This window comes from Heteronotia binoei, chromosome 20, assembly GCF_032191835.1.
Source record: "Heteronotia binoei isolate CCM8104 ecotype False Entrance Well chromosome 20, APGP_CSIRO_Hbin_v1, whole genome shotgun sequence".
NCBI classification, from domain to species: Eukaryota; Metazoa; Chordata; class Lepidosauria; order Squamata; family Gekkonidae; genus Heteronotia; species Heteronotia binoei.
The window spans coordinates 3,551,708-3,578,023 of record NC_083242.1 but is presented as its reverse complement, the minus strand read 5'-3'; the positions used below and the strand labels follow the sequence as shown (position 1 = coordinate 3,578,023).

Genomic DNA, 26,316 nt, shown 5'->3' with positions numbered 1-26,316 from the left:
GAAGTTTGACTACGCATAGCTTTCCCCTTCTCTAAGCCTGTGAATTCCAAAATCGCATGGTCACTACTGCCCAGGGTGCCCACTATTTCCACTTCTTCAATCAATTCTTCCTTGTTGGTGAGAATCAAATTCAAGATAGCAGATCCCCTTGTTTCCTTCTTCACTTTCTGGAAAAGGAAGTTGTCAGCAACACAAGTCAGGAATCTAATTGACTTTTCATTTTCAGCAGAGTTGGACTTCCAACAGATGTCTGGGTAACTGAAATCTCCCATGGTCACTGTATCCCTTCTCTTGGAGAACTTTGCAATCTGCTGTAGAAGTATCTCATCCAAGTCCTCTGCCTGACTTGGTGGTCTATAGCAGACCCCCACAATAATATCACTGTTGTTTCTTACTCCTTTTATTTTTACCCAGAGACTCTCAACTGAGCTGCCATGCTCTGATTCACATATCTCCTCACAAGTATATACCTCCTTCACACATACTGCTACACCTCCACTCTTTCTCATTTCCCTGTCCCTTTTAAATAAGTTGTACCCCCGAATCCTAATATTCCAGTTGTGTGTGTCATCCCACCACGTTTCAGTAAGGCCTATTATGTCATAGTCTCCTTCCTTTATTAGGACTTCCAGTTCCTCCTGTTTGTTTCCCATACTCTGTGCATTAGTGCAGAGACATCAGAATCCACATTTTATGCATCCCGAGGGTTTGGTTTCCGTACAAGCCTGCAAGTTAACATTACCTAGCATATGCGCCACTCTCTGCAAATCTTTAATGTTCTTATCCCCAGTTTCTGGCATCATAAAAGTCTTTGAATTATTGTCTCGCTCCCCCATACAATTTAGTTTAAAGCCCTCCTTATTAGGTTAGCAAGGCTGTTACCAAACACCCTTTTCCCTGCTGCCGTAAGGTGCAAACCACCTCCCGATAGAAGACCACCGTCTCGAAAGCGTAAGCTATGGTCCATGGTCGTGTAAGCAGTTCTGTTATAACTGGGACTGGGGTGAAGCTATTTGAGGTCTTTTCTCTATATTTATTTCTCTTTCATGCACCCTTCCAAGTAAGTAAAAAAAAAGGTACTCCCCTGAGAAAGCACCAGTTCTTTCAGACTCTGGGGTGACGTTGCTTTCACGTTTTCATGGCAGACTTTTAACGGGGTGGTTTGCCATGGCCTTCCCCAGTCATTTACACTCACCCCCCCCCCCCCACCCCAGCAAGCTGGGAACTCATTTTACCGACCTCGGAAGGATGGAAGTCTGAGTCAACCTCAAGCAGGCTACCTGAAAACCCAGCTTCCACCGGGAATTGAACTCAGGTCATAAGCAGAGCTTAGGACTGCAGTACTGCAGCTTTACCACTCTGCACCACGTGGCTCTTCTTTCAAAGTAAGTACCCGTAAATAATTGCTTCAAAACAACCGACAATCCTATCCATCTGGTATTTAATTATTTTTTTAAATCATTTTTGTTGGACCACCAAAGGCGACCTTTAGTGACTTCAGGTGACCAGACAACAGGCTATTTTACATGCCTGGCAGATGCCAGAATCTGGCCAGACTGCTCATTTCTTCCATTCCCTCAAGATCAACCGTTACAGAGGGAGAAAACGTAAAAACGATAAGGCAACTCACCGCTCCCAGCATGATTCTGAAGATAAGCCACCGGTAACCCCAGATGACGATGCGGGAAGGAGGGGTGCGTCTCGGCAACTGGGAGAGCGTCCAAAAGGGGCACAGGAAGATGGCTAAGAAACCTGTTTCGAGAAGCTGCGATTCCCACCCTGATGGAGGAAAAGAATGCAGTTAGAAACTACAGGACAAAGGGATGGTCTAATTTTGAAGGACAAATCAAGATGGCTCACACTGTGTTCATCTGTCTGCAGCAGTAGAAAAGAGGACCTTCAAGACTAACAACCAGGGATGGAATCCTAGCAGGAGCTCCTTTGCATATTAGGCCACACACCCCTGATGTAGCCAATCCTCCAACAGTTTACAAGGCTCTCTGCTGTAAGCTCTTGGAGGATTGGCTACATCAGGGGTGTGTGGCCTAGTATGCAAAGGAGCTCCTGCTAGAATTCCATCCCTGCTAACAACATTTGTAGAACAAAGTTTGAGTCCTGTGGCACTTTTAAGACCAACGAAACGGGCCTGTCTGAAATGACAGAAAAAATCCATTAGCAACCAGTTACTAAAGTGGAAGTTTGAAAAGGCTCCTTGCGTCTGAAATCCCTTCCCCTTTTATTCCCTACTGGGGGGGGGGGGGGGCTGAAATGTTGGAGGAATCCTTGTCTTACCAAGGTTAATTTCAGTTGGTTCGCCATGTTGGTCTGAAGCAACAGAACAAAGTCTGAGCCCCGGGGAGAAGAAGAAGACGACGACGACAACTGCAGATATATACCCTGCCCTTCTCTCTGAATCAGAGATTCAGATTGGCTTACAATCTCCTTTATCTTCTCCTCCCAAAACAGACACCCTGTGAGGTGGGTGGGGCTGAGAGGGCTCCGACAGCAGCTGCCCTCTCGAGGACAACTCCCACGAGAGCTCTGGCTAACCCAAGGCCATTCCAGCAGCTGCAAGTGGAGGAGTGTTAGGAAGGGAATTGAAAACAAATCAGCCAGTATCATAATGCCCCTGTATAAATCAATGGTGCGGTCTCATTTGGAATACTGTGTGCAATTCTGGTCACCGCACCTCAAAAAGGATATTATAACATTGGGAAAAGTCCAGAAGAGGGCGACTAGAATTATTAAAGGGTTGGAACACTTTCCCTATGAAGAAAGGTTAAAACGCTTGGGGCTCTTTAGCTTGGAGAAACGTCAACTGCGGGGTGACATGATAGAGGTTTACAAGCTAATGCATGGGATGGAGAAAGTAGAGAAAGAAGTACTTTTCTCCCTTTCTCACGATACAAGAACTCATGGGCATTCAATGAAATTGCTGAGCAGTCAGCTTAAAACTGATAAAAGGAAGTATTTCTTCACCCAAAGGGTGATTAACATGTAGAATTCACTTCCACAAGAGGTGGTGGCGGCTACAAGCATAGACAGCTTCAAGAGGGGGTTAGAAAAAAACATGGAGCAGAGGTCCATCAGTGGCTATTAGCCACTGTGTATATATATATGTGTGTGTGTGTGTGTATCTATATATTATATATATGTGTGTGTGTGTATATAAATTATATATATATAATATTTTTGGCCACTTTGACACAGAGTGTTGGACTGGATGGGCCATTGGCCTGATCCAACATGGCTTCTCTTATGTTCTTATGAATGGGGAATCAAACCTGGTTCCCCCAGATAAGAGTCCACACAGTTAACCACTACACCAAACTGGTGTAGAACCAGCGAAGTTTAGTTCTGGGTATAAGCTTTCATCTGCACCCAGAATTAAACTTTATTGGTCCTAAAGATGCCACCGGGCTCAGCCTCTGTTCTATAACCAAGGTTAAGTTTACATTGCTACTTGATAAACCTGGAATGCATTTTGTGTTCAAGTTAAATGTGAAATAATGAGCACTTCGGTCCGGGTCTCAAAACCTGTTGACAGTTCCCAGCATCAGAGAAGCGAAGCTCAAAACAACGAGAGCCAGGGCCTTTTCCGTTGCTGCCCCTCGTTGGCGGGATGAGTTGCCGGAGGAGGTTAGGGCCCTGCGAGAGCTCTTACAGTTCTGCAGGGCCTTCCAAAACGGCACTCTTACGCCAGGCATTTACACGAATGGTACCATCTGCAGAAACGGGACTGGCCCATAAGAACGCCACCAATGGCCTACTTCACCACGCAATGGAGATCCTGAGACCTCTGAGTGTAGCTAACCACCAGAATGAAAATCGCTGCCTGAAACTGTAACTACGATAGTAGCACAAGCAGATGCTTGAAATTGTTTTTATGTTTCATGTTTTTATTGTTGTTTATCTTCTCGGTCACACTAACGTGCTTGTGTCGACCCTCGGTTTGTGAGCCGCCCGGAGCCTGCCTTTGGCGGGGAGGGCGGGGATATAAATTAATTAAATCAATCAATCATTGGTAAGGAAATCCAACAGATGTGCCGGTGGCCAGCCCCCAAGGGTTGCACAGACAGGCAGCGGCCCGCAACGAAGAATGAAAAGAACAGTGGAGTGATTCTGTCCTGCCCCGCCCCCCCCCCCCCCAAGATACACTTTTGAATTTACTTGGCGTAACCCTTCTGCCCAGGCTGCATGCAGCATGAGCCGACCAATCGGGCTATCGAAGACGCTAAAGAAACGCAATTGCGCCCAACGGCAGGCAAATTGCAGCATTTGCATTTCGTTTCCTTCCCAGTAAAACTGTACATAATGCAAACATCCAAATGGTTATTTAGAAAGGGAGTCAGGAGGCGGAGAGCAAACAGTTGTCCTTGCAGTTCAGACAAAGGCAGGTTGGCGCTGCTCTCGTAATTCAACCGTTGGCGTGGCGGGCATCAAGGGGGAAAGAATGACCTGCAGATGTTTCAGCTTAAATTTGCTCCTCTCTCCCCTGCAACAGATCTGCACCCCCCCCCCCCGCTTCAAAAAAAAAAGCCACAGAAAAGGGCAAAGAATAAACATATGAACATATGAAGCTGCCTTATACCGAATCAGACCCTGGGTCCATCAAAGTCAGTCTTGTCTTCTCAGACTGGCAGCAGCTCTCCAGGGTCTCAAGCTAAGGTTTTTCACACCTATTTGCCTGGACCCTTTTCTGGAGATGCCAAGGATTGAACCTGGGACCTTCTGCTTCCCAAGCAGATGCTCTACCACTGAGCCACCGTCCCTCCCCATGGAGCACGGAGCAACACTGTTTGCTCCTCCTGCCTTTTTCTATTCTATTCATTATATACAAGGAAGGGTATGGGGTGCTGTCTCAGTAAAGTCCTTCTAGCCAACTGCTACTGCTCTGGACGTCGGAACCAGCTCCCTCCAAAACTGCCCAACATGTCAGAGTAGGCCTAGGAGAACAAATTCCCAGAAGAATGCAAAACCAGAGCAGTGACTCATGCAGAGATGCAATAGGCAATCTCATCAGGAACAGGCAACCCTGTTGCACGCCCTTCTCGCAAGCAATCCAATGATCCAGTTTGCACCCAGTCCAGAGGAATGTCAGCATGACCTCCCCTCCCCTTTGAGGTAAAGACCAGTAAATCATGCAGAGATGCAGCAGGCAGCCTCACCCACACCGAAACCTTTAAATTCTGTTAATGTATTTCTTGCGGAAGACCGGAAGCTTTCTCCCAGCATAGAGTCTGGAAATGCTTGCCTCAAGCAACAACTGGGCTCGCAGGTATCAGCTGCGTCAAACAGCGCAGCAAGTTGTGGATTTCCACCTCCTGACGATTTGTCAAATTAAACGTTTGAGGAAGAGACACAGTAATTATTGGAAATCCCCTTTCCTTTTGTTCCAGTTAACTGAAGACCCAACAGTTCTCTCCAATTAAAACTTAATGACTGTTTTCCCCCCACTTGGTGATTGAGACTTGCTTATAAAGAGAGAGGGATTCGCCTTTTATTGGTGCGTATCCTGCGGTTACTAGGAGATAACGCTCATTTCCCAAAGCTAGCATGGGGGAACTGGGGGGGGGGGAAGAGTCAGCCACTGTATCGGCAGCTGCATGGCGGGGGAGAAACGGATAAGGCAGGGGCTTGAAAGGTTAATTGTTACTGCCGGCAGCCACAAAGAGCAGTTATGGGCGCTGAACTGGCACCCGAAAGGTAGTATATCTCTTGGCGGATTCAGCTCGCACAAGACTGCCTGTGTTGCCAAGCCTTTCACATGCTAATGACCCTGCTCGGGTTCCAGAAAAACAGCTGTACATGATGGATCGGCAGCCATGAGCCCCCCCCCCCACAAATATGCGCCCCGCAGGCCCAAGCAGCCCTCACACATCCAAAATTCTGTCCCAGTAACTTTCCCAGGCGCCCTACCTGCCAAGTGTGGGAGAACCAGGTTTGATTCCCCCACTTGCAGCTGCTGGAATGGCCTTGGGTCAGCCATAGCTCTGGCAGAGGTTGTCCTCGAAAGGGCAGCTGCTGTGAGAGCTCTCTCAGCCCCACCCACCTCACAGGGTGTCTGTTGTGGGGGGAGAAGATATAGGAGATGGTAAGCCACTCTGATTCAGAGAGAAGGGTGGGGTATAAATCTGCAGTCTTCTTCTTCTTCTTCTGCTACACGCATTAGACCAGGTGTCCCCAACTTGGTGCCCGTGAGCACGAGGGAACCTGCCGACACCTTTCTTTGTGCCCAGCGTTTTTAGAAGGCTGGTGGGGTTCTTGCCCAGCAAGACTTCCGATTGGCCACAGACAATCCAATTGGCTACGGAGACTAAAATAACATTATGTTAGTGGTAGATGCCACCACTGTGGTTGTTTTATTTCCTCTCCCTCTCCTTCCCCAGTGTATTTTTAAAATGACCCCTCCCTCTCCTTCCCCAGTGTATTTTTAAAATGACCCCTCTTCTCCCCTCCACCTGGGCTTCCACTGTGTGTTGGGTTCTGCCAAGTGGCAGCCATTTTGGGGATGCGCCTTGTTTCCTGTAGCAGCCATTTTGTGGTCACGCCCAGGGGTGGAATTCTAGCAGGAGCTCCTTTGCATATCAGGCCACACACTCCTGTTGTAGCCAATCCTCCAAGAGTTTACAAGGTTCTTTTTTGTAAGCTCCTGTAGGAATGGCTACATTGGGGTGTGTGGCCTAATATGCAAAGGAGCTCCTGCTAGAATCCCACCCCTGGTCAAGCCCAACCATCCGCTGTCTGCATTCCATGTTGCCCACAGGCTCAAAAACGTTGGGGGGGCCTGGCATTAGACAGGCAACCCGGAAGGATATACGGTACACACAACCAGTGCATAAGCAGCCAGCCAGCACACAGGGCAGCTGGCGAAAGGTCTGAGAACAGGCACTCCCACCACACAACTGCACTCGCACGGCACTGGGGCAAACTCTCTGCATGTCCCAAATGCGTAACACAGAATCCCCGCGCCCACCTAGGCAACCTCTAGCTCCAAGCATGTGCAGAGTGCCTTTCCAGCTCGGCTGAGTAAAAGCGCATGAAGCCGCATGCATGTTTTCCCTATTTGGAAAGGAAGGCAGTTTCTCGCCCATTGAGTGCTACAGTGAAAATAACTTGGGGAACTGATCACTGCCTCCAAAGCTGCATGACGGCCGAAGATTCCTTCTTGCTTTCTGTTGGAATCTTTTATCATCTGCTACCAAAATGTTAGGAAATACATGCTAAATTCAGAGGTTTGGAGTGGCAGTAATTGGAGTCGAGGCTTAAGCTTAGCAAAAGAAATAAAGTTTACTAGAAAACATCAGGATAGGGTACTTGGGATAAAACAGAAAACAATCTAGCTTACCAGCTAGTTCTATCTACGTCTTATCTACATGGCTACGTTCTTTGTCTTCACTGTTCTTCTCCCCAAAAAGCATTTCGCCAGGAAGAAGAGCAATAAACCTTGCATACAAGATCAAAGCATTTCACACCTAACATCCTCTCTGACCAATGTTGTGTTCTCAACTTTCGGGCAAAGTAAGAACCATCCCACAATTGAGTTTAGGTCACAATACATCACTTCCTCTATCAGGTAAACAAACAGTTAACTATATAATGGCTGGAATGTACATAGCTTGTATTCCAACACTTTCCCAGGTTGCGATCTTAGAATCACAGAATCATAAGAGCTGGAAGGGACCAGCTCCAGGGTCATCTGGAGCCAGTTTGGTGTATGTAGTGGCTAAGTGTGCGGACTCTTATCTGGGAGAACCAGGTTTGATTCCCCACTCCTCCACTCGCAGCTGCTGGAATGGCCTTAACATAAGAACATAAGAGAAGCCATGTTGGATCACACCAATGGCCCATCCAGTCCAACACTCTGTGTCACACAGTGGCCAACCCCCCCCCCCCCAATTGCCATCAGGAGGTTCACCAGTGGGTCTAGAAGCCCTTCCACTTTGCCCCCCCCAAAAAAACACCAAGAATACAGAGCATCACTGCCCCAAACAGTTCCAATAATATACTGTGGCTAATAGCCACTGATGGACCTCTGCTCCATATTTTTATCCAATCCCCTCTTGAAGCTGGCTATGCTTGTAGCCGCCACCACCTCCTGTGGCAGTGAATTCCACATGTTAATCACCCTTTGGGTGAAGTACTTCCTTTTATCCATTCTAACCTGACTGCTCAGCAATTTCATTGAATGCCCACGAGTTCTTGTATTATGAGAAAGGGAGAAAAGAACTTCTTTCTCTACTTTCTCCATCCCATGCATAATCTTGTAAACCTCTATCATGTCACCCCGCAGTTGACGTTTCTCCAAGCTAAAGAGCCCCAAGCGTTTTAACCTTTCTTCATAGGGAAAGTGTTCCAGCCCTTTAATAATTCTAGTCGCCCTCTTCTGGACTTTTTCCAATGCTATAATATCCTTTTTGAGGTGCGGTGACCAGAACTGCCACAGTATTCCAAATGACACCTCACCATTGATTTATACAGGGGCATTATCATACTGGCTGATTTGTTTTCAATTCCCTTCCTAATTTATTTATTTATTCCATAACTTATACCCCGCCCTTCCCATAAAATGGCTCAGGGCGGCTCACAGCAACGATAAAACAATAAAACAAAGTACAGAGTTATTACATTTAAAAAGTCGAAGCATTTAAAACCTAAAAACCTTAAATTCTTAACATTAAAACTATACAGTATATTCACAGAAGTCTAATAAGCTACATTTATCCAGTCAGGCGTAGGCTAACCGGAAGAGGGTTGTCTTACAGGCCCTGCGGAACTAAGTAAGATCCCGCAAGGCCCTCACCTCTTCCAGTAGCTGGTTCCACCATGTAGGGGCCATTGTAGAAAAGGCCCTGTCTCTGGTTGTCTTGAGACGGACTTCCTTAGGCCCGGGGATGGTGAGAAGGTTTTGAGTCCCAGACCTCAGTACTCTCTGGGGAACATGTGGGGAGAGACGGTCCTTCAGGTAGGCAGGTCCCAGGCCATATAGGGCTTTAAAGGTAATGACCAGCACCTTGTACCTTCCCAGCATGGCATTAGCCTTTTTTATTGCAATCGCACACTGTCTTGACATTTTCACTGAGTTATCTACCACGACCCCAAGATCTCCATCTTGGTCAGTTTCTGCCAGTTCACACCCATCAACTTGTATTTGTAGCTGGGATTCTTGGCCCCAATGTGCATTACTTTGCACTTGGCCACATTGAACCTCATCTGCCACGTTGACGCCCACTCACCCAGCCTCAACAGATCCCTTTGGAGTGCCTCACAATCCTCTCCGGTTCTCACCCCCCTGAACAATTTAGTGTCATCTGCAAACTTGGCCACTTCGCTGCTTACTCCCAACTCCAAATCATTAATGAACAAATTAAAGAGCATGGGACCCAATACTGAGCCCTGCGGCACCCCACTGCTTACCGGCCTCCACCGCGAAGATTGCCCATTTATACCCACTCTCTGCTTCCTATTAATTAGCCAGTTTTTGATCCACAAGAGGACCTGTCCTTTCATTCTTGGGTCAGCCAGAGCTCTCGTAGGAGTTGGCCTTGAAAGGGCAGCTGCTGTAAGAGCTCTCTCAGCCTCACCTACCTCACAGGGTGTCTGTTGTGGGGGGGGGGGTAAAGGAGATTGTAAGCCGCTCTGAGATTCAGAGTATAGGGCAGGATATAAATCCAATATCTTCTTCTTCATCACCTAGTCCAACCCGCTGCACAATGCAGGAAGGTTAAGCAAGGACTCGGCTTGCTCACTCTCCTTTCCAGTTCCACCTAGTGCGATGTCACCGTTTTATTTTTTTGTGCTCACTTCTTTTATCCCCTCACCTTCCTCCCCAATGGTGACCCAAAGCACTTGACATCATTCTCCTCTGTATCCTCACAACAACCTTGTGAGGTAGGCCAGCCTGAGAGTGCGTGACTGGCCCAAGGTCAGCCAGCTTCCACGGTGTCGTGGCGATTCGAACCCTGTCCTCCCGGGCCCTAGTCCGATACTCTAAAACCGCTACACCGCACTGGCTCTCATTCCAGGTGGCAGCCCCCAAATCGGTGGGGATTTGGGACGGCCCCTCCCCTTCGGACCCACCGCATTTCAGACACAGTATCCCCTGTGCAGGCAGCTGAGGGGCTCGGCTCGGTTCCAGGAAGAAGACAGATTCCCCCCCAACCCCACCGCACAACACACCTGCCTTGCTTATTCAGAGCTGAGCGCGGGCACTGCCAATTGGCGCCAGTTCCAGCATCACAAGCTGGTTGAAAAACATGCAGAGGGGGGATAGAGAGGAGAGGAGAAGAAGAACTCCGTGCAGCTGGAAGAAGGCGGGGAGGGGGGGGGGGAATCTTAGGAATCAGCCAGGGAGGAATAAACAGAGCTCGCCCAGCTGTTTAGCTTTAAAAAAAAAAAAACACCCTTAAATTACCCAGTGACACTAACGACAGCTGAGCTAGCGGGCTCAACGGAGTTTAACAGCCAGGGGGACTGGACTGGGGGGAGGGCGGAACCTGTTTCCAACACCATCTTTTCAAAAACAAAAAGCTGAGCACACCAAGCAACGCATAGCTCTGAAAATCGCTGACGGCTCAAGTCCGGGCAGCTGCGGAGAGCAACGTCTTGCAGCCTGACTTTTTAAGAGGAGCAGTTTTACGGGCCGGGAGGGAGAAGCGGCATTTCCCTCAGCGAAACAAGCTCTTTCATTCAAGCGCTGCCGTGCCCCAAAAGGTGCCAGATGGAATCGCTTGGCACGGCTCCCTAACGCTCTGCGTGCCATCGCCTGTTAGGGTCTGAGGACGAATCCTGGTCCGAGTCCACAGAGGAGAAAGGTGGTACTGCTGGGTGGCCAATTTTTTTATGCCCTGTTGAAAAACTGCAGATGAGCAAAGCGTGAGTCCAGCAGCACCTCTAAGACTAACCAAGTTTAATTCTAGGCATAAACTTTGTTGGAAAGCTTCTGCCCAGAATTAAATGCTGTAGGTCTTAAAGGTGCCACTGAATTGATCAGCATGGCGACCCACTCGAATCTATGGAGACGAACAGTTATTTTAGACTTAATCCATTTCTTTATTTTCTTTATTCTTATCCGGTCATTCTCTCCTACGGGGACCCAAAGTGTCTCACATGGTTTTTCTCTCCTCCATTTTATCCTCATGACGACCCTGCGAGGTAGGTTAGGCTGAGAACATGTGCTGACCAAAGGCCACCCAGCGAGCTTCCACGGCAGAGTGAAGATTTGAACCTAGGTTCCCCAGATCCTAGTCCAACGCTTTAACCGCTACACCACACTGACTCTCTAACTTGACTCAACTTGAGGCAAGGATGAAGTAGGAGTCAAGTTTCACCTTTAAGACCAACAAAATGTTATTCAGAATGTCAACTTTTGGGTGCTCTAAGCACACTTCATCCGACGAGGATTCCTCGTCGGATGAAGTGTGCTTAAGAGCACACGAAAGCTGACATTCTGAATAAAACTTTGTTGGTCTTAAAGGTGAAACTTGACTCCTACTTTGTTCTACCGCTTCAGACCAACACGGCTGCCCGCTTGGATCTATCTTGAGGCAAAGATGCCTCTAGCACTGGCTAGCTGAGTTCTAGTGTCACCGAATGTTCACTTGATTGAGGGAAAAGGTTCGCAGTACAGTTTCTGTGAGGGAAGGGCAAACTGTCAATTCGGTCAGCATACAAGCAAACAGGTTTCTCCTCCTGAGCTCTGTGAAAGAACAGATGCACTGGACCCGACCATAAGGCCCCACAGTGCCATTCAGGAAAGCACTGATTTCCTCTATTGGCGCGCACCCCTGCTCAACTGGTGATGAATGACACACAGACTTACAATAGAAAGTCCTACCACCCTCCTTTGTGAACTTGCTGTCCTCTTTAAAGTCATCAGATTTGTGGTTGTCACATCTTGGGGGGGAGCAAGGCAGATTTCAGTCACCAGGGCTGAGTTTGTGAACGTGCTGGTGCTTACAAAGCATTTGGACTTTTGTACCTTTCTAATTTTCACTTCTATCGGTGTCCACCCTGACTGTGAAGGCCCAGGCTAGCCTGACCTCGTCAGAGCTCAGAAATTAAGCAAGGCTGGGCCTGGTCAGTAACTGGAAGGGAGATCACCAAGGAATATCAGGCCTGTGACCAGGGCTGGTCCTAGACTCTCTGGCACCATATCAACATATGCAGCTGCCTTATACCGAATCAGACCCTCGGTCCACCAAAGTCAGTATTGTCTACTCAGACTGGCAGTGGCTCTCCAGGGTCTCAGACTGAGGTTTTCCACGCCTATTTGCCTGGACCCTTTATAGTTGGAGATGCCAGGGATTGAACCTGGGACCTTCTACTTACCAAGCAGATGCTCTACCACTAAGCCACCGTCCCCTCCCCTAGTCAAGGCTAACTCCCCCCCACACTGATAACGTCACTAAGTCGCATAGGGGACACTCCATTTGGTGCCCCCAGAAGACTGGCGCCCTAGACGACCACCTAGCTTGCCTAGTTTCTTGAGAAACCATGCCCTCTATTTAAACTAACCAAGCCAGAATGTTACCCAGATCCATGGCAATTCACACCCACGACATCAGTCTGCTTTTTTATCACCCTCCAATGTCGTTTCAGCCCTGCTAACACTAACAAACACAGACCCCGATTTGTGATTCTTTTAATCTGCTTAAAAACATCCCCATGATTCTACATACCAGCTCACTGCCCACTTAATATTAAGAATTGCTGCTTGCCATTCCCATTTTGTCTAATGAAGTCTGCTTAGAGCTTACGAAAGCTTACATTCTGGACCCCGCGCTGATAACGTCACCGAGTCACACGGGGGACGCTCCATGCGGTGCCCCCAGAAGGCTGGTGCCCTAAGCGATCGCCTGTTTTGCCTAGTGGCAGAGCGGGTCCTGCCTGTGACGCAGAGGCAGGCAATGGCAAACCACCTCTGAACATCCCTTGCCTTGCAAACCCCACAGGGTCACCATAAGTCATCTGTGACCTGACCACAAAAAAAGGGGGGGTTGCAAATGTTCACCCAGCCCTGCAGTCAAGAAGGTTAGGAGGACTGCATAAAAACATAAGAACATCAGAGAAGCCATGTTGGTTGAGGCCAGTGGCCCATCCAGTCCAACACTCTGTGTCACCAAGCAGGTGCCATCAGGAGATCCACCAACTGGGCCAGAACTCCAGGAGCCATTGTGCCCCCCCCCAAGCACCAAGAAGATAGAGCATCACTACACCAAACACAGTTACATCTACATGAGAGCCAGTTTGGTGCAGTGGTTAAGTGTGCGGACTCTTGTCTGGGAGAACCGGGTTTGATTCCCCACTCCTCCACTTGCACCTGCTGGAATGGCTTTGGGTCAGCCATAGCTCTCACAGGAGTTGTCCTTGAAAGGGCAGCTGCTGTAAGAGCTCACCTACCCCACTTACCTCACAGGGTGTCTGTTGTGTGTGGGGGGGGGGGGGCGGGAGAGGTAAAGGAGATTGTGACCTCTCTGAGACTCTGAGATTCAGAATATAGGATGGGATATAAATCCAATATCGTCTTCTATACCTTGTGGCGACAGTGCACCAGGGGAAAAAAACCCTGAAGCCCCATGGCACAATGCACAAGTTTTAAAAACGGGGGTCCCACATTCAAATCATGACCCGGAGCTGGAAGCGGCCTTTGAGATCCCTGTTTGATGCAGGAAATCCAGCCCTAGAGGCAGATAGCTGCCTTAATCTCTGCTCTGACTCCCACTCTAGGTTTCTTTATCCAATCTCTTTTAGTGTTGGGATGAAGATATTGGATTTATATCCCGCCCTACACTCTGAACCTTAGAGTCTCAGCGCGGTCACAATCTCCTTTCCCTTCTCCCCCCACAACAGACACCCTGTGAAGTAGATGAAGATATTGGATTTATATCCCGTCCTCCACTCCAAAGAGTCTCACAGCAGCTCACAATCTCCTTTCCCTTCCTCCCCCACAACAGACACCCTGTGAGGTAGATGAGGATATTGGATTTATATCCCGCCCTCCACTCCAAAGAGTCTCAGAGCGGCTCACAATCTCCTTTCCCTTCCTCCCCCACAACAGACACCCTGTGAGGTGGGTGGGGCTGGAGAGGGCTCTCCCAGCAGCTGCCCTTTCAAGGACAACCCCCATGAGAGCTATGGCTGACCCAAGGTCATTCCAGCAGCTGCAAGTGGAGGAGTGGGGAATCCAAACCCGGTTCTCCCGGATAAAAGTCCGCACACTTAACCACTACAGCAAACTGGGACAATTCTCCTCATGTTCAACCAACGCCTGGAACATGAGCCTGTTAGAATGGACATCTCCAGGTTAGCGATGCCAAGGGCTACAGGTCAGGAAATGCTTTTTTCTGGGGACCATGGACAGCAACGGCCAATTGGAATAGACAGCACTGCACTCGTTGGACCAATCATACAACTTAGTATAACGCACCCCTTTCCATCCTAATGTTATCGTCTATTTCTTAAGACCGGAACAGACTTGTGATCCCGTTTGAGAAGAAGAGGGAGCAAAGGAGAGCGGTTATCACTGAATAATTTACCGTGGAAATTCTCTGCTCTCTTTCCATGATGGGCAAGAGAAGTCCCACTAAGGATTCCATGACACTTGTGGCCTTTTGCAAATGAAAACCACAACACATACCCACATCACAACAAGCGATTCTCGTAAAGGATACTGCTTCTGGGCTCCATTCCGCGGCGCTTCCCCCTCGCCCCACCGCCAACGGGCCCCGGCTGCATACTGATACTGCTGGGAACGAAAGGGTCGCATTGTTGACCCACCTGCTCCCGTTTTCTTCGGTTTGGATCTCGTCAAATTTCAGCAGCTGCACAGCCGGGACACAATGGGCGCTACTGTTATCAGGGCGAAGGGGATGGATGCAATTTAAGATGGAATAAAGCAAAAAAAAAATGGCACGGATTTCGACGGCCACACTCGCCTCACACGTGTGGAAAGCGTTCAGTGAGGGTGCCTAACTGGGCGCGGAAAAATAAGCTAATTTGCAAAGAGTTTGCTTTTTTTTTTAAAAAGGACTTTCTTGGAAAACAGCAGAGGACATCACGCTCTGCTCTTTATTGCACTCCATGTTCTCTTGAAAATTACAGGTTGGTCAACTTCACGGGGGGGGGGGGTGTCTGTTGCAGGCACGAGAACCCCAAAAAGGCAAGCCCCAAGGAAAAAGGCAAGCCCCTAAGCCAATATTTGAACCCCCCTCTCTGACATTTACTGACTGAAAGAGATCTTAAACAGACCAGTCACCCACGTGCCACGGAGCTCTTTGACGCATATAGCAGTGCCAACTAACACAAAGTCTTACGTTCAAGAGCTTTGGCCTGAACCACGTTGTCAATCAAGCTTAATAGCTGATTGATAGGAGGTCTATCGTCTTCATTTCTTTGTTCTAACCACTGCAACGTTTTAAAATAATTAGAGGCCGGAAGCTGTCGAGGTCATTACCGTGTGCAGGGCAGGCGGTACGCATATATTCAAACAAGGCTATATCGCTCAATTAAGGGTGTCAAACACCTTCGACCACAAGCAGAAATACTGCCAGATAGCAAGTAGGGAACAGGAACTCATCAATATTTTCTCTTCACCCATGGGGTAGTGCACGCAAAGATCTTCCAGAATCCAAAAACCCCAGAACGCAATCCACGTAACCGCTTTTTCGTAGGACCGACCAAACGATGCAATAACAGTGGCATCAGCTTAGCTGGCACACCATGACGTGTCATGAGGCTGGTCCCGATAAATTATGTATACTGATTAGGGTTTGTAGAATCTTTCGGGATCAAGTGCCGTGTTCTACTGGAGAAAGTTTTCCTTCCAGACGTTTCGTTCTCAGCTGCGGAGAACATCCTCAGTGGCGTTGCAGCCGGAGCAGGCGCTCAGACCTTCTTGGCTGCTGTGCATTGAGTGTACTCAATGTGCACTCAACTGTGCACTCAATTCACAGCAGCCAAAAAGGTCTGAGCGCCTGCTCCGGCTGCAACGCCACTGAGGATGTTCTCCGCAGCTGAGAACGAAACGTCTGGAAGGAAAACTTTCTCCAGTAGAACACGGCACTTGATCCCGAAAGATTCTACAAACCCTAATGATGTTACCAGCCGTGAAAACCTGCAATCTTTGATATGTATACTGAGTTCTAGATTTGGAGTGGTTGTTATTTTTTTTTTCCTTTCGACAACGGCTTCTTTCCAGATTCTGCAAAGTCCAAGCAAAGGAGCTTCATCGACACTTTCAACATCAAAAGCATTTTCAGGACGAGGAAAGCACCCTTTTTTCATGCCAATGATTGGTTACTGGCCTGTTTTAAAAATCCACAGGTGCCCACCAAAACAGCACTTTTCAAAAAACCTCAGCTGCACACAGGGCAGGCGTATGGGAGTAGGTGGGGTAGACAGCTGCCTAGGATGCCACCCCGCCACTGGGCGCCCCCTTACTCCCCTTGTCCAGTGCCTTCCCATGAAGGCGCCACTTGGCCACTTTCAACATTGTGCTCTTTGGAGACGTCCAAATAAGCCTCTGAAAAATGTCCGCGAGGGGAAAAGCGGCAACACGGCGGCACTCTTGTGTGCCGCCCGTCACTCTCTTGTTCCCCTCTTGATGACGTCACTTCTAGTAACATCATCGTGGTGTGTGCAAGCTTTGTGAGAGTGGTGTGTGAGAGCCAGTTTAGTGTAGTGGTTAAGTGTGCGGACTCTTCTCTGGGAGAACTGGGTTTGATTCCCCCACTCCTCCACTTACAGCTGCTGGAATGGCCTTGGGTCAGCCAGAGCTCTCTTATCTGGGAGAACCGGGTTTGATTCCCCACTCCTCCACTTGCAGCTGCTGGAATGGCCTTGGGTCAGCCATAGCTCTGGCAGAGGTTGTCCTTGAAAGGGCAGCTTCTGGGAGAGCCCTCTCAGCCCCACCCACCTCACAGGGTGTCTGTTGTGGGGGGAGAAGCTAGAGGAGATTGTAAGTCACTTTGAGTCTCTGATTCAGAGAGAATGGTGGGGTATAAATCTGCCATTCTTCTAAATCTGCAATTCTTCTTCTCCTTTCCATCAGGAGATCCACTTCCATCACAGGGGGAGAGCGCCTAATTTTGCCTCTTCCACACTCTGGAATGGCCTTGGGTCAGCCAGAGCTCTTTTATCTGGGAGAACCGGGTTTGATTCCCCACTCCTCCACCTGCACCTGTTGGAATGGCCTTGGGTCAGCCATAGCTCTGGCAGAGGTTGTCCTTGAAAGGGCAGCTGCCGTGAGAGTCCTCTCAGCCCCACCTACCTCACAGGGTGGCTGTTCTGGGGGGAGAAGGTAAGCCGCTCTGAGCCTCTTATTCAGAGAGAAGGGTGGAGTATAATTCTGCAGTCTTCTTTGTGCACGTGTGAAAAAAAATAAAGGGAGCTTGCGGGGGGGGGGGGCGGGCACGGGACAGGGGTCTGCCTCGAGTGGCAGGACCCCTAACACCAGCCCTGGCTGCAGGAATAACCAGTGTAAGCGACTCGTGTAACTAGGTTAATAGATTCAAACACAACAACCCAAAGCAAGCTTTAGAAACCAACTGGAAACCAGCATTTGACAATCCAGAAAGAGACAGTAGCCTTTTATTTCTCCACAGAAACACCAGAAGACTCAACCAACAGGTGGCTGTTTATAACAAGAGGGAGGGCAGAAGAGAATATATGCTTGTGTGTGCAGTAATAAACCAAACTGTAGTGGAAGAAAAGTGAGCAGATCTGTATTTTTGGAGATCCTTCGAGTAAACCACCGCACCCTCCTTCTCAATGCGTGACTGATAGGCTTTTAACTGCACAGCTCCGCAGAGTCCTCGAGCATGCTAAATGAGGCGATGGAACAAAGAGATCCCTGTGTCATTCTGGCCTGGCCGATTTCTCTGGAGGAGACTGATATAGATGTGAAGAACGATGCACACAAAAGCTGGCAGCTGAGGTGGGCCCATGCCAGAAATCGCCGTTTTGGGGCCTCTGGGGCAGTTCACGCAAACAATCTATCGGTTAACCCACCCCCCCAAGTTTGAAGACGGAATTACTTCACTCCACAATCCCTATGCAAACTGCATTATCAGAAGTGGCGTCAGCAAACCACTGCGAAATACCAACTGCGATAAGAGAGTTTCAACCCGTCCCTTTATAATTGACACCTCAGTGCGGGAGTCGTTTCTGAGGTAGCCGAATTCAAGCTCGGAACAGCTCGCAGATTAAATCCCGGGCAATCTTTACTTGTTCCTTTTCTCCAACTGGAACCACACATCAAAACTCAAAAGAGCCTGAAAACCTTAGAGCTGGGCTGCCTCTTAAAATCTGCCGCTGCTGACTACATTTGCCCAACGATAAAATAAGAAAACCCAGGGGTCATTCCAAGAAACTCAGCAGCTCATTAGCACAACTCATTTGCATATCCCACACACGGCTGACATCACCAGAAGGTGTACTAAATTATATCAGCTCAGCCTCCACCTTAAACTGCTTCTTGAATTAGAACTGACATAATCAAACCATACTCCCATCATACTTTTTACATTACTTTCTTCTCTGGCCACAGTGGCATAATGAAGATTTCCACCTGTCTGCTTTATATGTTTGGGTTATCTTCACATTTTTTTGTGGGGAGAAATATTAGAAAGTTTGTCAAATCCTAGAGTTCAGCAAATTCTCACGGGGGGGGGGGGGGGGTTTGAACAACGGAGCCCAGAAGCAGGTATTAGGGCGGGTGGGAGGTTAAGAAAGAGAGCGCATAATAAAAATTTTGAGGTTCCAGAGCTCCGCTCCTGTGAGTTCCTGCACAAAATGAGGCCTGAACTTTATTTAAGGCATAACAGAACCCATTTCAACTTTGAGACGTCAAGGTAGTCCCCTGTACAAGCACCAGTCACGGCAGACTTTTTTATGGGGTGGTTTGCCATTGCCTTCCCCAGTCATCTACATTTCAACCCCAGCAAGCTGGCTACTCAATTTACCAACCTCGGAAGGATGGAAGGCTGAGTCAACCTCGAGCCGGCCACCTGAACCCAGCTTCCACCGGGATCGAACTCGGGTCGTGAGCAGAGCTTTGACTGCAGTACTGCAGCTTTACCACTCTGCGCTATTTCAGCTTAGATATTTGTTATTAGAGATTCCCGTCATTCAAGCGTTATTCCCATGGCTCTATCTATTTTGTCAGTCTTGATCGTTCGCTTCTTCTAAAGAAGAAAGAATCTCCTCTTCTTGGTTTTCTTTGATCATCCGCCAAAGTCCACATCCCCGAAAAATCCATTACATCTATTTATTTAGTACATTTATATACCACCTTTCCACCCCAAATTGGGCCCCGAGGCAGAGAACATGGCGTTCACGCAGAGTAAGAGCCCAGGAGCGCCTGAAAGACTAACAAAATTTGTGGCAGTGTGTCAGCTTTCGTGAGGAACTGCTCACTTCTTCAGATACAGCTAGAACGTGAATTCATCTGTCCTTGTGTCACAAGGTTGCTGGATTTCCATTCTGTGCGGCTAAACGTGGTGCCTTCCACGGAAACAGGTCAAGATGGATAGCTGTGTTTGTCTGTCTGTAGCAGGAGAAACTATGGCGAACCTGGGCAGTATAATAAAAAGTAGAGACATCACCCTGCCAACAAAAGTCTGTATAGTCAAAGCGATGGTATTCCTAGTAGTAATGTATGGCTATGAGAGCTGGACCATAAGGAAGGCCGAGCGCAGAAGAATAGATTCTTTTGAGCTGTGGTGCTGGAGAAGAATCTTGAGAGTCCCTTGGACTGCAAGAAGATCCAATCAGTCAGTCCTAAGGGAAATCAACCCAGACTGTTCCCTGGAAGGTCAGATGCTGAAGCTGAAGCGCAAATACTTTGGCCCCCAAATGAAATGGGAGCCCTCATTGGAGAAGATCCTGATGCTGGGAAAGACAGAAGGCAAAAGAAGAAGGGGATGGCAAAAGATAAGATGGCTGGACAGTGTTACTGATGTAACAAACACGAATTTGAGCAGCCTTTGGAGGATGGCAGAAGACAGGAGGGCCTGGCGTGACTTGGCCCATGGGATTGCAAAGAGTCGGAGTCAACTGTGTGACTGAACAACAACAAAGCAGGAGAAAAGAGCAAGCTTCCTGAAGAAGCAAGCGGTGACTCACAAAAGCACCTACCTTGCCACAAATTTTGTTAATCTTTAAGATGCTCCGGGACTCCCGCTCTTTTCTAATGTGAAGGATAGGTGATTTATAAAAGAGGGTTGATCCTCAATGAAGTGAGTGAAGCAATCAGGCTGGTGGTACAGAGTCGTCTTTCCTGCATTCGAAACCAACAATTCTAGAAAAGGGGAGCCAGTTATCTACAGGAGAGATGGACTCACCTTCTAGCTGTATCTGAAGAAGTGAGCATAGAATCATAGAGTCAGAAGGGACCTCCAGGGTCATCTAGTCCAATCCCCTGCACAATGCAGGAAACACACAAACACCTCCCTAAATTCAAAGGATCTTCATCGCTGTCAGATGGCCATCTAGCCTCTGTTTAAAAACCTCCAAGGAAGGAGAGCCCACCACCTCCCGAGGAAGCCTGTTCCACCGAGGAATCACTCTAACGGTCAGGAAGTTCTTCCTAATGTTGAGCCGGAAACTCTTTTGATTAAATTTCAGCCCATTGGTTCTGGTCCTACCTTCTGGGGCCGCAGAAAACAATTCCACACCATCCTCTATATGACAGCCCTTCAAGTCCTTGAAGATGGTGATCCTATTACCTCTCAGCCGCCTCCTCTCCAGGCTAAACATGCCCAGCTCCTTCAACCTTTCCTCATAGGACTCGGTCTCCTGACCTCTCACCATCTTCGTCGCTGTGTCACAAAAGCTCATACACTACCACAAATTTTATTAGTCTTTAAGGTTCTACTCTTTTCCACTGCTACAGACAGACACGGCTACCCATCTTCATCTATGAGGCATTAAAACATTCAAATCTCACAGGAACATTTAAAATGCATATACATGTATTTAACAATACAATAAAACCATGTAAGCGTACAAACAAGTGTGCAGAACCAGGGAGGAGGATATATTTGGGGTATCGCAGGCTTTACTTCCTCCTTTTTTTCTTTTTCTTTTCGTTTCAGATGCATGACCTCCGCGTTTCACAAAACTTTGGTCAGATGTTTAATTCCAGGAGAATTTTGATAATAAAGAGAAGTTGCTTAAGGGAAATCCTTTTCTACCTCCCCAGTGAAATAAAGAGGAGACTGCATACCAAATAGGCGTGCCAATCCCCAGGTTCCAGCGGGGGTTCTCCCGCTTTCCCAGGCTCCTTCCCGCCCCCAGTCAGCTGGCCGGTGGGAGGGGGGAAGCCCTGCCCCCGCAGCCACCATGTGACTTTCCACCTCCGAAGGCTTCAGTCTCCGATTGAAAGGCTTCCTCTTGGGATGGTGTGTCTGTGTTACTTTGAAGAAGTTGGCGGCAACTTGTGAGTAGAGAGGCCAATCCCTCACTTCGGAGTCGCCTGAAACGGGGGAGGGGAGGGAGGGAAATGTCTGCTGGGCACTTCATTATTCCCTATGTAGAGATCAATTCTCATAGGGTATAATGGGGAATTGATCTGGAGCTATCAGGGGCTTGGGGGGGCTGTTTTTTTGAGGTAGAGGCACCAAATTCTCAGTATAGCATCTACTGCCTCTCCCCAAAATACCCCCCAAGTTTCAAAACGATTGGACCAGGGGGTCCAATTCTATGAGCCCCAAAAAGAAGGTGCCCCTATCCTTCATTATTTCCTATGGAAGGAAGGCATTTTAAAAGGTGTGCTGTCCCTTTAAATGTGATGGCCAGAACTCCATTGGAGTTCAATTATGCTTGTCACACCCTTGCTCCTGGCTCCGCCTCCAATGTTTCCTGGCTCCATCCCCAAAGTCCCCAGATATTTCTTGAAATGGACTTAGCAACCCTAATACCAAAAGGCCCACAATTCAAAAGGGAGGCGCAAATCCTAACCAGACAAGGGATCACTCAGTTTTATGGCTCAGGGTCACTTTGTGAAAGAAGGAAAACTTGAAATTCACAAGCCAATCTATCAAGACTGCTTGACAAGGAAATAGCTGAAGGCTTGAAGTCAGGAACCTTCCCGTCGCCACACCTACAGAGAGATTTCCCAACGGAGAGCGTGGTCAACAGACACCATCTTAGCTCTGAATTCATCAACTTCCCCACACACACCACGGCATTTCAGGCTTCTCAGCTTCTTCAGGCCACACTTTGAGAACCTTCACCACCCAACCCTCCTGAAATTTCCCTCCTTCTGTACCACACCACCATTAAATTGGTTTTTAAAAGGGGTTTTCAGAGCATGTACATTTCACTTGCTATGCCATCTGGGCTTTCAAGAGACTGTCACCAAATGCATTTTTATTTTATTCTATTGGATTTATATCCCACCCTCCCCGGAACGGCTCAGGGTGGCTAAAAATCGATGAAACGCAACATAGAATATAAAATAAATGATCAAAAAATTACTATATCATAAAATAACAATTAAAATTGCAGAAGGATCTTATCAAATATGATGGTCAAGATGTCGTTACAGTAATGTTGGACAAGACTGTCAGTCGTGTGGCGACTTGACAGCTATCTCCCATTAGTTATTGAATGTAAGGCAGAATAGAAGAAGAAGAAGATGATATTGGATTTATATCCCGCCCTCCACTCCGAAGAGTCTCAGAGCGGCTCACAATCTCCTTTCCCTTCCTCCCCCACAACAGACACCCTGTGAGGTGGGTGGGGCTGGAGAGGGCTCTCACAGCAGCTGCCCTTTCAAGGACAACCTCTGCCAGAGCTATGGCTGACCCAAGGCCATTCCAGCAGGTGCAAGTGGAGGAGTGGGGAATCAAACCCGGTTCTCCCAGATAAGAGTCCACACACTTAACCACTACGCCATACTGGCTCTCCAGTTTGGTCTTGCAAGCCCTGCAGAACTGTGAAAGGTCCCGCAGGACTCTGATGTTTTCCAGTAATGCATTCCACCATGTGGGAACTGCCACAGAGAAAAGCCTGGTGGTAGTCAGCTGGGCTTCCTTTGGCCCGGGGATCATTAGAAGATTTTGAGATCCTGAGCACAGTGCTCTCTGGGGCACATGTGAAGAAAGGTGGTCCCAAAGGTAGACAGGACCCGGGCCATATAGGGCTCTAAAGGTTTAGCCCCGGCACCTTGAAATGAATCCGGAATGGCACAGGCAGCCATTGCAGTGTTTTCAGCCCAGGATAAATGTTCTCCTGTGGGACATTTCACACACAGAGGGTTAAGAAGATATTGGATTTATATCCCGCCCTCCACTCCGAAGAGTCTCAGAGCGGCTCACAATCTCCTTTACCTTCCTCCCCCACAACAGACACCCTGTGAGGTGGATGGGGCTGGAGAGGGCTCTCACAGCAACTGCCCTTTCAAGGACAACTCTGCAAGAGCTATGGCTGGCCCAAGGCCATTCCAGCAGGTGCAAGTGGAGGAGTGGGGAATCAAACCCGGTTCTCCCAGATAAGAGTCCGCACACTTAACCACTACACCAAACTGGCTCTCTCAGGTGATGGTGTCAACAAAGATCTACTGTACGTTCCAACAGCCACGAGGAGATTTCCCAGGTCCATCCCCTAAACCTCCAGCTTTCATTTTTGTCCCCAGTTCTCTAGTTTGGGTTTCCCAAGCTTGTTGAGCCTTCAGGCACATCTGGAATTCTGACATGGCGTAATTGGAGCAGAAACAAAATGGCGGCCACAAAATGGGAGCCACAAAGCGCTCGCCACAGCTTAACTCAGCAACACAGCATAGATCCTCGTGCTGTGATGGCAGCCGCTGCCAAAGCAATATTTTTAAAAAATCTGCACAGCCAATCAGAAGTCTTGCTGGGCAAAAGTCCCACTTGGTCCCTCCCACTCCCTAAAAACACTTCGTGAGTGTCAGAAAAATTATCAGTGGGAACTACAGTACCCACAGGCACCACGGTGAGTATACCTGCTCTAGTCCTTTTATTTATGGGATCAGGGCTTTCTTTGTAGCAGGAACTCCTTTGCATATTAGGCCACACATCCCTGATGTAGCAAATCCTCCTGGAGCTTACAGTAGGCCCTGTAATAAGAGCCCTGTAAGCTCGTGAAGGATTGGCTACATAAGAGGGGTGTGGCCTAATATGCAAAGCAGTTTCTGAAACAAGAAAAGCTCTGATGGTGATAAAAGCCAACACACACAGGCACAATTCCACCCAACTGCTTCAGTTGGTGGGGGGAACCCGCCTACTCCCACCTTCCAGCACCAAAGCCCTTCAATTCAAAGAGTGTGGAAGGATCGGCAAAGTGCTTGGGCAGAAACTGTCCCAGAAATCACACCCAAAGCAAAGCACACAGTCATTCTGAGAGATCCTCACCCAGTCAAACATTAAGCTTTTGAGTTTCTCAGAAAGGCTTCCCCTCAGCTCGGGCACAATATCTGCATTTTTTAAAAATTAAACTTGTTTACCGGTTAACTTTTGAAAAACGCTGCAAATCATGCTGGATTGAAGGGGACAACCTGCACGTACATTTGTGTTGTTTGTCTCTGAATCACTGCGGCCCTTGCCAAATTACCCTCATTTCCTACCCACCCCATCCTTGTAACCACAACATTCCGGCCCCGGGCCTGGCCTAGGGTATAGTTTTCTAGACGAGATCTTCTCACTGATCTGGAATCCTTTCTGGTTTGGCATTCTTCCACCCAAAAGAGAATGCAGCAATATATAGGAAAATGCGTTCTGCTGGAATACCATTGCTAAGGTCCCAACAAAACATAATCGTAAATTTTACGCAATTTATCCTCTCCGTTCCTGACATTTCCTGGTGAGTTTCCCCCGTTTTCCATTCCCTGTTGGTCACTGAATAACTAGACTGTTGGGAAGAGTGAATGCCTCTCAGTTCTTCTTATCCTCTCTTTGAAAGTCTCTAGAGCATCTACATGGTTCTCACCAACAATTCCTCTCTCCAAATTTTGAAAGCTCACTGGTTCGAATCAAATATCCGAGCGAAACTTCGTTCGTAAGAACCACACTCGTTGAGTCTTCCTTTCCGCAAGCAGCGTCTCTTCCTCCTGCTAAATATTTTTCCCGTTCAAGCATTTTTAAGGTTTTTGTATGCACGGTGCAAGAACAGCATAGAAGAAAGAAAAGAGGCAGCAGCAGCAGCAAAACCAAAAAAGAACAAAACTTCAAACAGCAAGATGTGAAACCCAAAGGGAATAACAGCAGCCACGTTGGCTCCTCTGTAGGAGAGAGAGATGGCCAAGGATGGACTAACAGAAAAAAAACAAAATTACTACTTAAAGGCAGACTCCAGTAGCCAAAGCGAGGCATAAACTCTCCTGGATCGGAAGCATCCGGGAGTTAAAATGTTATCCATAACTTTGGGTCTTAAAAAGTATATGCAGCACAGGGGGAAAGAGAAAGAATTTAGCACAAAACTTTTAAAAGCTCCGAATTACTCTCCAGGGTAGTAATTAGAAACTATTTAGGTGACAGGAAGGCAATATGAGAGCTAATGCTGCAATAAATTAACTCTCTCCCCCTGTGCCCCCCCCCTCCCTGAATCCCCACTCCTTCCTTCCTCATTCTGGAGCAAAGTAGAAAGTGACAGAGAAATCAGTAAGGAAGATTTTTATCTACATTTTTTAACGCTTAAAGTTAATCGGTGTCCTGCTTCTCGATCTGTAGGTGGCTGTCATTCTCAGAGATTTCTAAATCGCTTCCATCTTAAGGCAGCCAAAGTCATTTCGAATCTCTGTCAGGGAGAGGCCTACCGCGCAGGAAGGTTACTCTCCAAACTCCGGGCAGCGTCAGAGTCCTGCTGTTCTCTGCTTCATCCTCACAACAACTCTGTAAGGGAGGTGAGGCCGAAAGGAAGTGACTAGGCCGTTCAGAGCTTCTTGCATTACAAGAACTTGTCTGACATTTATTATTGGAGTTGCAATGCCTGTGCTGATGGAATCACTTCTCCGTTTGGGGTTTCTTAATCCTCTCCTTCCTTTCTTCCTTCCCTCCGGGGGGGGGGGGTGGATTCCCCACACAGACACCAGCGTGGTGTAGTGATGAAGAACGATGGACTCTAATCTGCAGAATGAAGTTCGGTTCCCCATTCTTCCTCCACATGAAGCCTGCTGCGTGACCTTGGGCCAGTAATGGCTCTCTCTCAGCCCCAAGGTGCCCGTCATAGGGAGAGGAAGGAAAGGCAGTTATAAGCCACTTTGAGACTCTTTTTTGTTGTTGTTCAGTCGCACAGTTGAATCCAACTCTTTGCGACCCCATGGACAAAGTCACTCCAGGCTCTCCTGTCTTCCAC

At 48.1% G+C, this 26,316-nt stretch overlaps 1 protein-coding gene across 1 annotated transcript in view; it reads right to left on the bottom strand.

Annotated features, from left to right (window-relative positions):
• LMF1 (lipase maturation factor 1) overlaps positions 1-26,316 on the bottom strand; it is a 216,381-nt gene that overhangs the window by 152,716 nt on the left and 37,349 nt on the right. The window contains exon 4 of the mRNA XM_060260612.1: positions 1,631-1,779. Within this exon, the coding sequence (XP_060116595.1) occupies positions 1,631-1,779 (149 nt within the window). The remainder of the gene's footprint in view (positions 1-1,630; positions 1,780-26,316) is intronic.